Below are 13,586 nucleotides of genomic sequence, written 5' to 3'. Positions count from 1 at the left end.
GGACAAGAGAGAGGACGAGAGGAAACAGCCTCAAGTTCTGCCAGGGGAGGTTTAGGCTGGATATCAGGAAAGATTTCTGCATGGAAAAGGTTGTCAAGCCCTGGAACAGGCTGCTCCAGTGGAGGTATTTAAAAGACACATACATGTGGCACTGGGGGACACGGTTTAGTAGTGGGCTTGGCAGTGCTGGGTCAATGGTTGTACTCGATGATCTTAGACGGCTTTTCCAACTTGAACAGTTCTGTGATTCTATGATATTCCAAGAATTCTTAACTGGCATGTGGCAAATATTTAACTATGAGAAGTCCACGGGCTACTGGGAGGGTCACTGAAAGAAGGCCAGCCCACGACAGCATGCCAGGGCACCGGCACCCAGAGAAGGTGAGAATTTTGCAGTCAGCTGTTGAAGCGTTGCTTAGCTCTAGGTAAAAACGTGCTGCACGTGAGGGCTTCTTTAAGACAGAGCCTAATTCCTTACAGGCAGAGATCTGACTTAATAACCAAGTGCATCTGGAGGCTCAAAATGATGGCCTGTTTCACTGAATGACACTCCAAAGCCAGGCTTTAAGGATTTCAGTTTTAGAACATCAAACAGGCCTTTCTGGCCTCCTGATCACCTCAAGACAGATTTTATCTGTTGCCCAATCCCCAGCTCACCTTGAGAATTTTAACAACTACTTTTTCATTATTTGTAATGTTGATGGCTTCAAATACTTCACTGTATTTGCCTCGGCCTAATTTTCGAACTAGCTGGTAGTCATCTTGATTTCTGTGGAGAGAAAAGGTTAAAGTTCCAAAGAGCTCAGTCATTTCCATGACAATGTACAAACTGCTCCTTAACACTTTATCACTGCCTCACTTTCCAGACAAAAGGGATTAACTGGTGTCTTCTCCTGACTAGGGTGATTAAGAATTAGGAGAGAAACAGGGAACTTCTATTTGCCCAAGTTAGATTCAATCCAAAACTATGGACCGAAAGCCCAACTATTTTTTCAGCATCAGCAAACTCGAGCTATCTCTTCTCCCAGTCTCTCTATATTTGAAAGCTACATTTTTCTTTGTATAATACTGTTAAAAATCAACAAAGGCAGTGACAGCAAAAACTTAAATGCTAGCCTGTTTAAAAACAGACTAGGCACAAAGAAGCACTTATGCTCAGACGACTGCGTACATTCCAGAAACTGGGAACTGCAGCACAGCTGAGGGCTGAACTCTGCCTGGGCCCTCCACATCCCAGCAGGAATGCAGAGCTATGAAGCTGCCACCACTGCTGTCTGATTCTGGGAGGGTTCAGTCATGAGCTCAATTTAGACACCTCCCTCCTTCAAAGAGAAGCAGCCGTGTCTTTTCCAGTCACTGGTAGAGAGCAACAAGTCACAAAATAGCATGTACCTATTTAAGTCTGCAGAGTCTCTTCACTCATCCAAGCCAGAAGCAACTTCAGTTTGAAAGACTTTTCACTTCTTTTCAGCCCTGTGCTCAGGGCTAGTTTGATTGTTTCAGAGGAAGACTTTCTTCCCTCTGAAAGGGGATGTTTCCTGACTACCTGGCAAAAATTCTTCAAACTTTTAATGAAGCTGCCATTCCTATGCAGCTGAGGATTTTAAAGTTTGATAAGAAACACTCCTTTGAAGAAACACCGTGATCCTAAAGCTTGACATCTGCCAAGGAGCATGGAAAAAGCCTCATGCAGCACAGGCGCCTGAACTCCCCGTGCACCCAGATCCACCCAGATCCACGGGGATTGATCCCAGGGCAGGGACATCCAGAGGCAGCCCAGAGACTTACCCCCACTCAACAACGTGCGACTCATAGTCCCAGTACTCGCGGGGTCTGTGTGTGTTCACATCCGTGTAAACCCTGGCCCTGCTCGGCACGGGTCCCGACATATCAGACAGGTTGGCAGGCGGAAATGACGAGATGTGAAATCAGAGGCGACCTGGTCTGCAACGCTGAGAGGAGGAGAAAGGCCTCGGATTCCTCCACCTGCAGAGAGAACATGAACGAGAGGTTAAATTCTCAAGGTACTATAAAAGTATTTAAGTTAATCATTAAAAGCTGCTGCGAATGAGAGGCTGGAGCCCAGCCACAGGCCTGGGATGGTTTGTCAGAGCTTGGAAGCAGTTTGTCTGTTCTCCCTCACACAAGACGGGTCACTTGGCCCCCCCTAACAAAGCCCCTTCCAATCTTGCAACTTTCAGCACGGGTTTTCCAACTTCTGGTTGCAGAGATAACTTTCCAAAAGGAAAGAAATGTCATGAATTCTGTATCTGCAGACAGACTCCTTCTTTTCAGCTCCAGAGCGAAAGCAGCAGCCACAGGCTGCAATCTCATCTCTTCCCCATCTTGTGCCACCCTATGTAACCAAACCAATTCTGCTGGGAGGGGAACCCCTTTTAGTCACGACTTTCTACAGCCAAGGCATTAAATCTGACTGTCCAAAAGACAGCAGCATCTGTGTTGGATTATGATGCTTTACTCAAACTCGAAAGAAAAATTCTGCTGCAAGAGTCTGAAAATGTTTCTTTGCATCTGCTTGTCCAAAGCATTTGGTATGCACCTCCAATTCTTCCTCCTTATAACTGGGTTTTTGCAAAGCTTCTTTTAGGTTTTATCAGTATTGAGACTAGTCAAAATCACTCAATAGAAAGTTACTGTTTGTCAAATACTCTGAATTTTTATCATCTATATCTGAACACCTTATCATCTACATCTGAATATTTAAGACAACAGTAACAACAAAACTACAGTTTTATTTCAGTATTGTCCTACCTAAAATAAATGTAGTGCCTTTGCACCTCTCAAATCTTTCACGAGTTGACACATTTTTAGGTGCTTAAGTAAAGAATCTCTTTGTCAGCTTTCAAGATAACTGACAGGGAGGGGAGCTGTCTCAGAGCATGGAAGGGCTCTGTTTGGTGTCTGGCACATGGCAGGGACCCACAGCCCTGTGTATGGGCTCGATCAGTGGGCAACACTATGACCTAAATGAATGTATTTATTTGCTGTGCCAATCTTACTCCTTCACAGAAAACAAGCAACTGACAGACTGCAGGAGGAAATAATAGCCCTATTAATCAGCAATTAATTGAGAAAAGACCTAGAAATCTGCTCGGAGCAGTTATCAGGCTATCAGGACAATGCAGACCAGAAGAAAATTCTAGAAGCAGCAAAATCCTGCTCTACTGGCAGTGTCCTGTTGTTTATTCAAGGTCTGCAGTGCTTCAGCTGCTGGGAGGACCCAGCAAGAACCACTGTCTGTGAAGACGGTGAAGGACCTGGGGGCACAGGTCTGATGTCCTTCACTGTGTCACACAACCTGACCAGCAGCTGGTCCTGCATCCAGAGGCAGAAACATCCATGAGGGCTCTCTGACGTGGACAAAGTCTCCTCAGGTGGGACAGACCTCAGCAGCTGGGTTGGTTTTTGACCTGCTGACACACCAATGGTGTTGGAGGCAGCTCCAGGTAGACAGGGTTGCAGTAATCCAGTCCCAAGGTTAAAAAGGGACATGACTGTCCCAAAGTGCACTGAGGCCTCACACCAAGAGGGTAAGGAGGGGGCACTTCAGCCTGGTGTGCAGCTAATGGAAGAATATGAAGTATTCCTAAAAATATGATGTCTATTCCCGGACAATATGTTAGTTCTCTAACAAAACACACTTTCAGAAGATGAGGCAGCAATCATCTAAGACCTCAAAGCGTTTATGTGGCATGACTCAGACACTTAGAAATTAGATGTATATTCCAAAAACGTCCTCAGGCATTACCAGAGCATGCAAGTTTACTAGAACACTCCAGTACAGTGAAATTTGTTAGATTTCAAAGTTCAATCACGGTGGTTTTGTTTCTCCTCATTCCATGTGCTTCTGGCAGAAGATGCACTGGCTCATTTCCTCTCCCAATATTCCTCGTGTAGGAATTAACTGAATCTATACATGACTTAGCAATTTTAATTTTTAAGCACAACCCAGTATCAATAAAGCACATGTGACTGCTCCAGCTCACCCAGCTGAGCAAGATCAGTTTCAGAAAGGAAAAAAAAAAAAAAGAGAATAAAAAAGAAAGAAAAATCAATCACATTATCTAAAGATAGATCAAATTTCACAGTGGCTATTTTTTGTCACGTAGCTCTAGCCTAGCTCAAGCAGCACATTGTAACTGGCTGCTCAGAGAAGGGCTTTTTCAGGAAATCATTGACTGTAGCTTCTAAGAATGGCACACAATGTCTATTTACGAGGGTAGGTATTATTGTGTGCTGTTCTTTATACAGGAAGGGGAGAAAGTCTGCACAGATAATTTAATTTTGAAGCAAACAAAGTTACAGACATATAAACTTACCCTGCCTGAAAGCTGCTCACTCACTCTGCTCAAAACTGCCAAGGAATTCGTATAGATTTTTCTTCCACTGCCCCTGGAGGGGGATCATTTTGCAGTGGATCCAAGTTCCTTGGCAGAAGGGAATGACACAAATAAGGACGGATAATGGGGACAGGTGTTGACATGCAAACATCAGTTGAGCTTCCAGTTTTTCAGGCAGAAAATCTAAGTATGAGCAGCGATTGCACCTAGAGAACTGTCTTGAGCTTGTTACAAAAGATGAGTTCTATTTCTGCAGAACTCAAACAGAATGTTGTCATTTATTAATTCCTGCATTAATGACAGAATCGTAGAATAATTTATATTGAAAAGTCTGCTAAACATCATCTAGTCAAAGCAGATGAGATTAGATCAGGCTGCCATGTCCAATGCAGTCCTGAGCATCTAGAAAAACACACAGTGTAAAAATTTTAATTTCTCTGGTAGAGAAGTGTTTAACTAGGAAACACAACCATGAGCTTTCAGAAAACACACCAGAGGTCACAGAGAGAGGAAGACAAAGCTCCCAGCTACAGTCTGACACGCTTTTCACTGCAAAGGCTTCCCTGTGCAAGGACACAGAGCAGTAGTCTGCTGCCTGAGCAGCTTGGCAAGATTAGATATTTTGGGCCAAAGTTCAACAAAAGGGTAAAAAGCCTCTCAATGCTCACTTTAAATCTGATTTTTAAATCATTTTAACTTAAATCACAGTTACAAACTCCCTCATTTTTAAAAAGGGATGCTATCATCCTTAAAATGCACTCTAATTCCAAGGGCAACCCCTGCCCCCATGAGGGATTTGATATCTTGTGAAGGATCCATACTTCCAGCACCTATTCCGATTAGCACAGGAATTTCCTACACCCTCTGTCCTTCCAGACATATCCACTTACAGCAAGTAGCAACAAAACACAGCTAAGAAATCCATGCAGATTAGTTTGAGAAGCACACCTACTTAGCCTCTAGTAAAATTTGCCTTTTTTTTTAAGTCAAGAATAACTGAGATACTGGAATATCTTTTTCCTCCTTTTCAATGGAAATGTTTTTGGCACCGAGCTTCTCTCAAGCTGAGAACCTTAAACCTAAGAAGTTGCACCAGTATGACACAGCACTCCCACAGGCTCCCAGTGAGCTGGAAGCCAAGAGCTTCCCAGAAGACTGGTGTCCCAAGGACCCTGCAAGTGCTATCCAAGTGATGACCTTTGTGGATAAGGTTTGGAGTATAAATAATGCACCCAGGAACACAAGCACCGCTTGACACGGGCTTTCCTGCTGCTCACAGCATGACCTGCCCTCCATGTGAACAGTGTATTGCCAGGAAGATCCAAGTTCATCCAGATAGAGAGGAGTGAACCCAGCAAATCACGTCCAACACCACAGAAACCTGGTTTTATTAGCAAGGATCCACCTGAACTTGATTTCAGTGAGCCCATAGCAAGCCCAGAGGAGCAGGACAGGACCTGAATTGTCCCAAGATGACCTCAAAGTGCCAAGAAAACATTCCCATCACTTTATCAGTTCCAGACAGACTGTCCCAGAGAAGTTCACCTTCCTCTCGAGGAGAAAAGCGAGATGGACAGATTGGCCAAACAGGTCTAAGACCTCGCTCTCACTTGTACTTTCCCCACGTAAGCTCATTACAGTGGCGACTGTGCCAGACTAAGACTGTAAACAGGCTGAGACAGCAGCAGGTTTGTTGTGAAAGAAGAAAAGCTCTGTCAGTGCAGAAGAGCAGAATTACAGAATCAAAAGGTTATTCCTTTCTTTTATCTACAACTGCAAGCAAGATGTTTACCTTTCATGGCAAATGGCTTAAACCCAGCCTCTGAAATCACAAGTGTGTAACGTGATTTATTAGGGTGAGGAAGCATTACAATGATCAGATAAAACTGCTGATGATTTCCTCCACATAGCCCACGTAGCCCTGTAATCCTCCCAAGGAAGAGCACTTGCTCCTTCAGAGTTTGGAGAACATCTACTACTGGAGAGACACCACTGAAATTAAAAGATCAAGACATGCCTAAATACTACAGAGTACAGCCTGGTGGCAGCCAACATCTATCAGCACCCAGATTACCTCTGAAAGAAGAAATAATAATAATCAACTTAATAAAAAACATGCTTTACCTCACAAAAGACCCCGATATATGTGTTTTCATGATGCTGAAACTGCAGCAATACAAGCATGGAAGAGATGACCTCCAGAAGTCCCTTGCAACCTATATTTTTCTATGATTTTATAGCTAAAATAGAAACAAGCCTGGATTAACAAAGCTGACACTACATCCTTTCCTGAAGATCATTCACCTACTAAAGGGACATCATCAACAGAAGCACAGATTTTAAATCTGAGTCAAAAGTAAAAGCTAAGGTTTGAAATTGAACTTTTCCCTGGATGTTGTTTTGGAACAGCACAGTCTACTCTAACTGCATTTTCCACCAAAGTTATTTTGCAGATTTCTTTTAAATAGCTGGTTGTGAGGAATAACAAATCATGATATCCAAAGACCTCAACATTCCCTTAAAAAAAGAAACATGAACAGTCATGATTAATTCAAAACAAGACATGGCCAGTCACTAGGGAAAGCGGTTGACAGGCTTAGTTATACTGGAAGAAACATCTTGGAGTAATTCTGTACTAGAAATATCCTAAAATTTAGATTGGCTCTTCCTTCATCAGCTTGACTGATCCCCCCCCGAATTCCTCGCAGTTCCTGCCAATGAAGAAATTATCCCTTGCAAACAAGGATCACAATCTATATGGAAGTCACAGGAACGACCACGGAATGGTTTTAGTTTCACCGTCACTCCGTGTTTTACAATACCCTGCACAGTCTTGGGGAAAACTTCACTGTCCCACTTTCCCAATGCCGAGAGCAGCGTCTCGCACGTCTGTCACCCTCCAGGGTGCCCTGGAAGTGGCTCTGGTGCCCACACACCCTCCTGGCAGAAGGTCTGTCACGCTTTGTCTTCCTTTTTGTTCAGACCTGTAACAGCCAAATTGTAGCAGAGCTCTCACAGACCCTCTACGGGTCTCCACTGTCTCAGCCTGGTTGGACAACTGTCCTTTGCCAAGTGTCAGTGCTGGCAACAGCACATGGACCTGGGTCAGGACAGCCGGGATTTCCTCCAGCAGCAGTGATGGGAATGCTGCTCACTCCATCTCCTAAGGGATTTTATCCAGAACAGACAACCTTTAAAACTTCTATCTCACCACTTCTCTCCCCCAAGCCCCTGGACTCTCTCTAATATTTTCAGAGCTAAGTTAGTCCACAGCACATGGAGCAAAGGGAAAGCTTTTCTTAACACAAAACCCCCGAGGCTGATCTTGGATGAGGTCGTGGGCAGGGACACCAGCAAGACACCCAAGCCCCAGCACCTCTGGCTGCTCCTGCCACTGCTCCCAGCCTCCCACAAACACAGCGGACATCCTTACTGCCAGGGCTGAGGAATCCTGGCACAATCCAACAAAAATGGCTGTAAATGTAACCAGGAATTGCCAAACTAACCTCCCTGTACACACACCAAACAGAGGCCTTCTGCAGGCACCTCTTCCCCACCCCAACAGTTCAGGCCGAGCAGGGAGTGCAGGAAAGGTGGGCGAGTTTTTTTGGACGTACATCCCTTCAGGCCTGCCCTAAAGCCAAAGAAAGACTTCAGTGGGAAGCAATTCTTTTTTATTCCAAGAGCACTTACAAAACTAAAGCTCCTACTGCTGGAGCTTCAGACAGTATTCCAGTTACCAAAACTACCACTTCTGAGATCCCAGCCAGGGAACTCTTCCTGAAGGCTCACAAAGGGGAATGTTTCAGCACCACTACAGGCTCTTCAGAGCTGACATCAGGCTCCACTGGCAGCATCCCCTGGAAAGTTCTCCCTCCCTAATTGCTGCTAAGTGACACAGTTGTTTTCCTCATTAATTAGTAGGCACAGAGCACTGCCAGGCCAATCGTTCAGCTGATTTGACTCTGGTTCATGTACAGAGAGGGATTTAGCCAGAACTCAGACAACTGACCTGTACCTGTGCAACAGCTATACAGTTCCAACTGATCTGACCAGGCAATTCCCAGAGGCAGGAACAGTTACCAGAGACAAAGGATAAACCAGTTACACTGCATGTAACTATTTCTTCAGGAAATCCCTGTGATCAGCTGTTCCATGGAGCAGGCAATGCACCACAAACCATCTCCACTGCTCAGCTGGCATCCAGCAGGCTCAGCAAGAACCACCCGGTGCAAGCCCCTGCCAGAAAGTAAAGTTCTGACATAATCCTCTAAAAATTCATCATTATTAACACAAGATGAACCCAGCTACAACCACCCCAAAAATCAAACAGGAAAAAACAGCTATTAAACTCCAGCAATCAGTGTAATAGCTGTTATGCCCTGGGTACCCAGTGCTGGGCTTATAAACTGATATATATATATAGCTTTATATACAGTTAGAACTGTATAAACCCCAGTGCTGGCTCCTGACACTGCAGGTGATGTGAATGTACCAAACAAGATTTTAATATTTCACCCCAGTGTTTTGGAGATGAACTGAAGCCTGGTGACCTCAGCACTCTCACCAGTGTAGCCCTTGGGGACACAAATGCTGGACCCACCACTGCCATGTCAAACAACCCCACAGCATCCTCCTTCACACCCTGCAACCAACCCCCCAGCAAAGCCACTGTGCCAAAACCTGTAATTTAATTTTTAAACTCAGCTGAAATGAACCTGGATGCTGCACAGTGAGCAAAAAGCCCCCCTTTTCCTTCTGGAGTACAATAAAAGTGTGGAAGAAAGGCTGGAATTCAACAGCACACTGGTAACAGGCACAGAAACCTGTGACAAAGCCTGGGAGAGGAGGAACATTGCAGGAGCTCTTGCTTTCCTACACTGGAAATTAATCTGTTGTGCGCGTCCACGCTCATCCATTTTCAGAACACTAAAAATAAAGATTTTCTGACAACTCACACACACGTGTGCAAAGATGCTCTGAGAAAATGCCTTCTCCTAAGGCTTTGGCAACAACAGGGAGAGGCTCCATTTTGCCTCCCTGGACAAGCAGGAGGAACTGGGGGCACTTTTCCCCACCACAGGAAGACCTTTCCCACCCAGGGAAAGCAAGTTCTGGCACGTTAATTCTGTGTTAGCACTGCACAGCACACTGGACTCTCCCCACACTTGGCTTAATTAAAAGAGGACTAATTTAGCCTTTGGTTGTTCTAGAAGGTGCAAGGGCAGAGCCTCCTTCTCTGCAAAAATGGAGTGAATAACTTCCAATTTTCTAGGACTGCTGTTAACACTCAGAGACATGACTATCCAGTGGGAAACCTGCAGCCAAGTTCTGCCTTGACTCAAAATTATTTTCTGCTTTCATCTAGTACACATTTTATTCACCATTCATGTTTAATAAATTGCCATAATATGAGCCAGCCATTACGTGGACAGCAGCTGGACAGCCTGCTTTAGAAATTGCCTCTGCATAGGGTAACATTCCTTAAAAATTAGAACTCAGTAAAAAGGACATAACTCTCAGAAATGAACTGTGCAAAAATAGAATTATTGAAATTGTAACTTTCCAAATGTGAGTCTGTGGTGGTACCAAGTCCACAAAGAACTCCAAGCCCCCTTTCTGCTTTTCACCTTCCCAAAGCAGCAGCATGAAATGGGTAATAAAATCATTTGCTTGAATAAAACTGCCCAGAGCAGTGTGAACACAGGAGCAGGTAAAACTCATGTCACGCTCATGTTGCTGCTCCTCTGTTGCTGACACCTGACCAACAGAAGATATCCATGAACCACTGCTCCCATGACCACATCAACAATCCCATTTCTCATCAACCTTTCCTATGGACCTGTTAGTTTGGCACCTTGATGGCAAAAGGTTTCAAAAACCAGGTTGGAAAATCACTCTGCTTTCAGACCCAGCACTGACACCAGCTGAGAAAGCTGCAGCCTCCTCTTCCAAGCAGTTTTTCTAGGTCCAAAGGAGAACTCCTTTTCTCCAATTACATTCTGCAAATTCCAGGGAAGTCAGCTTTTGGAAGCCCTTGGAAGGAGATATCCAAGCTCAGAAAAATTATCCAAGATCTGTCTTGCAATCAATGTTTGCAGCCAGACTGAGTCACAGCAGTCCTTCTTGATTTTAAAATTTGGGAGTTTTTTTTTCCCTCTCAAGACCTTTAAGGGACAATAAGATCTAAGATGGCATCAATCTCATCCAGGGAGTTTCTAAAACAGATACCTTAATGTAAGCAATTCCATAATGGAGGAACAGTGGAGGTGACAGGTCTGGTAACCCAGAAATAAATCCCTGCCTCTTCAGAAATGTGACATGAAATTAATCACACCACCACAATGTCACCCATTTCCTTCTCCTGCCTCCCTTTCCCTTATTCCTCAGAGGACACGAGGAAAGACAAAAAGAGAAAATTAGTTCTGCAAGGAGAAAATGGAGAAGAATTGAAGTGGAAGCTGTGAGGACACCCACCATTTAATAAAACTGGGAAAAGTTGGGGCCCTGTCCCTTTTATAGTTTCTTTCCCTGTAACTCCACAAATCTATAACCACCTTTCAGCATCCTGTATTCCACTTCCAACCCATTCCACACCGATGCACCCAACCTGCCTCAAATATCAATCACTCAAGTCTTTCTGTGTCTCACCCTCAGGAAATGGTGTTTTACCAAGTGTTTCCCCAGCAATCCCCACTCCCAGCTCTGCATCTGCATTCTCACATCCCACCAGCTTTTTTTCAAGCAAACAATTAACTGTCCCTGCACAAACCCTATGTCATAAAACATTCCATGATCCAATTTCCTCCACATTTGCTAGAACTCACCGCCAGTTTTACTATCCCTCTTGCAAAGAGCCATGTTCCCAACATCCAGCAAGCCTCATTTTCCTTCAACCCATGAACCCATGATGTTCCCTTCCTCCACCCTGTTTCAGCTCCTCAAGGGCAGCAGGTGAGTGGCCAAACTCCCTGGTCTGAGTGCAGGACATGCACACCCAACTCTACCACCAGCCACGAGGGAACGAGAGGACAGCAGGTTTCACTAACAACAGAAATTATATTACCAGGTACTGCCATAAATCACCAGAGAAAGGTGAAATAAAGGAAATTTCTCCCCATAGCCAAGATGAAAGGGAAGGATCACTGCCTAACACCAAAGATCTATGTTCTTCATGCTCAGGGAAAGGTCTGGACCTTTACAAAAAGCCCATCCCTGCCTGGAGGCACCCAAGGAACTGGGATTCCAGCTGCAAGGCATGGGTGGGTCTCCTGAGGGCAGAGTGCTGCCTGCCCTGTCCATGGGACTGGACATTCCCATTCCAGTTTTCACTTTCCAGTGCCTCCACAGAGGATGGACCACTCTTGGTATGTTTTACCCAAGCATGGCCCTGTGCTGTAGGAATCAGAACATTCAGAAACCAATCCTAGTTTTTAGGACTAACCAAGGAACTGATCAAGCTTTACACTTTACCCCAAATCCTACCTTGCGTCTTCCCAAGCTGAGCCTCCCCTCTCCCAGCAGAACCTTCACCCTTTTCTACATCACAACAGCAGGAATGACACAGGGATGAGCAACTCCTCTGCCCCTGCTGATGCTGCACCTGGAATCCACACCAGGACTCACACCCAACACCCTGGTCTGTTGGCAGGACCAAGGAGCACCAAACTGAGCAATTCTGTTTCTGAAAAGAAAGTGCTTTCCAAGAACCAATAAATCACTCCCTGCCCCAAGCAGAACTGCTGGGTCTCCACTTGATTCCTGCTGTGCCCAGGCACCTCTGAGTCCTTCTGGGGGCTCTTCCCAAGCCATCTGCGGAGCACATGGAGCTTCCCTGAGGAACCAGGTGGGCAGATGTGGAGCACAGGGCACAGCCCCCTCCAGACACATCAGCCTGGCACTGAGGGAGCAGCTCCCCAAGGCCCCAGCCCAGGGTCAGGTTTGAGCAGCACAAACCCCAAATCATCACAGACCCCTCTCAGGGGTATCAGGGTTGGAAGGGACCCACCAGAATTGAGTCCAACTCTTGGCCCTGCACAGGACATCCCAACAATCCCACCCTGTCCCTGAGAGCTTTGTCCAAATGCTCCTTGAGCTCTGGCAGCCTTGGTGCTGTGCTCACTGCCCTGGGGAGCCTGTTCAGTGCCCAACCACCCTCTGGGGGAAGAACCTTTCCCTGATATCCACCCTAACCCTCCCCTTACACAGCTCCAGCCGTCCCCTGGGTCCTGCCACTGGTCACAGAGAGCAGAGATCAGTGCCTGCCTCTCCTCTTCCCCTGAGTGCTCATAATCCAAACTTTATTGGTTTCACCCAAAGCCCTGACTAAGAAAGAATAAAGTGATCTGACATACACGGGGTTCCATAATCTTATCTGACCTCACTTACGAAGCGCATTTTACCAACAGCCACACACAGCTCGCTGCCCCCAAGGCACAATGAACCAAATTACAGCTGGGACCAGACTGACCACCGCCGCTTCCAGAGAGACACCGGCGTGGGAAGCCGTGAGAACGACCTTCCCCTCCGCCCAGAAAGGCCCAGATCGGAGTCCCTGCGCAGCCGGGGGTGGCGGTGAGCACCAACAGGCCTCTCCCTACCCCTCTGCATCCCCCCGCTTCTCCGGGCAGGGCGAGGGAGAGGCAAGATCGGGCAATTTAGGTAAATAACACCTACACGGCCCGAACGAGCGAGCCGGGAGCGCTGGGGGAGGGGACGGCCCCGGTCCCGCGAGGCCCTGCCCTTCCCTGCGCGGCCGGGACCGGCCCCGGCCCGGGCCGGGGGGGCAGCGGGGCGGCCCCTCCGCGGCCCCTGACCGCTCCCCCCGTGGGCTCGAAGCCCCTCTGCGGGCAGGACGCGGCGGGCCCTGCCCCTCCCCGCCGCGCCGGGCCCGCCCGCTCCCCGCGCTCGCCCCTCAGCGCCGTCGCGGCTCCGCTCTGCTGAGGGGCGGCCGCGGCCCCCCGGCCCCACACCGCGCCCGCGGCGGAGGATGGGGGGGGCGGGGAGGGGGAAGCACAGGAGGCGCGGAGGCGCCTTTTCCCCGCCGCCCCCTCCACCCGCCGCCGCCGCGGGGCCCCGCTCGGGCGCGGGAGTCGCCGGTACCTGGCGCGGCCGCCGCCGCCGCCGCCGCCGCCGCACACAGACAATATGGCGGAGGCACAAGGCTCGGCCGCCGCCGCAGGGACCAGAGCGAGGCGCGCCGGAAACGGAACCCAGCGCGGCCCC

The 13,586-nt window shown here is 47.4% G+C and overlaps 1 protein-coding gene across 1 annotated transcript in view; it reads right to left on the bottom strand.

Annotated features, from left to right (window-relative positions):
• Nucleotides 1-13,586, bottom strand: part of CSNK2A1 (casein kinase 2 alpha 1) — a 21,846-nt gene extending 8,260 nt beyond the window's left edge. The window contains exons 1-3 of the mRNA XM_017833182.1: nucleotides 13,464-13,586; nucleotides 1,789-1,986; nucleotides 658-769 (exon numbers count right to left, since the gene is read on the bottom strand). Of these exons, the coding sequence (XP_017688671.1) occupies nucleotides 658-769; nucleotides 1,789-1,889 (213 nt within the window). The 5' untranslated portion in view covers nucleotides 1,890-1,986; nucleotides 13,464-13,586. The remainder of the gene's footprint in view (nucleotides 1-657; nucleotides 770-1,788; nucleotides 1,987-13,463) is intronic.

The sequence above is a fragment of the Lepidothrix coronata genome, unplaced genomic scaffold (assembly GCF_001604755.1).
Source record: "Lepidothrix coronata isolate B3197 unplaced genomic scaffold, Lepidothrix_coronata-1.0 Scaffold212, whole genome shotgun sequence".
NCBI classification, from domain to species: domain Eukaryota; kingdom Metazoa; phylum Chordata; class Aves; order Passeriformes; family Pipridae; genus Lepidothrix; species Lepidothrix coronata.
The sequence above is the reverse complement of the archived record's forward strand: the minus strand, read 5'-3'. Positions and strand labels throughout refer to the sequence as shown.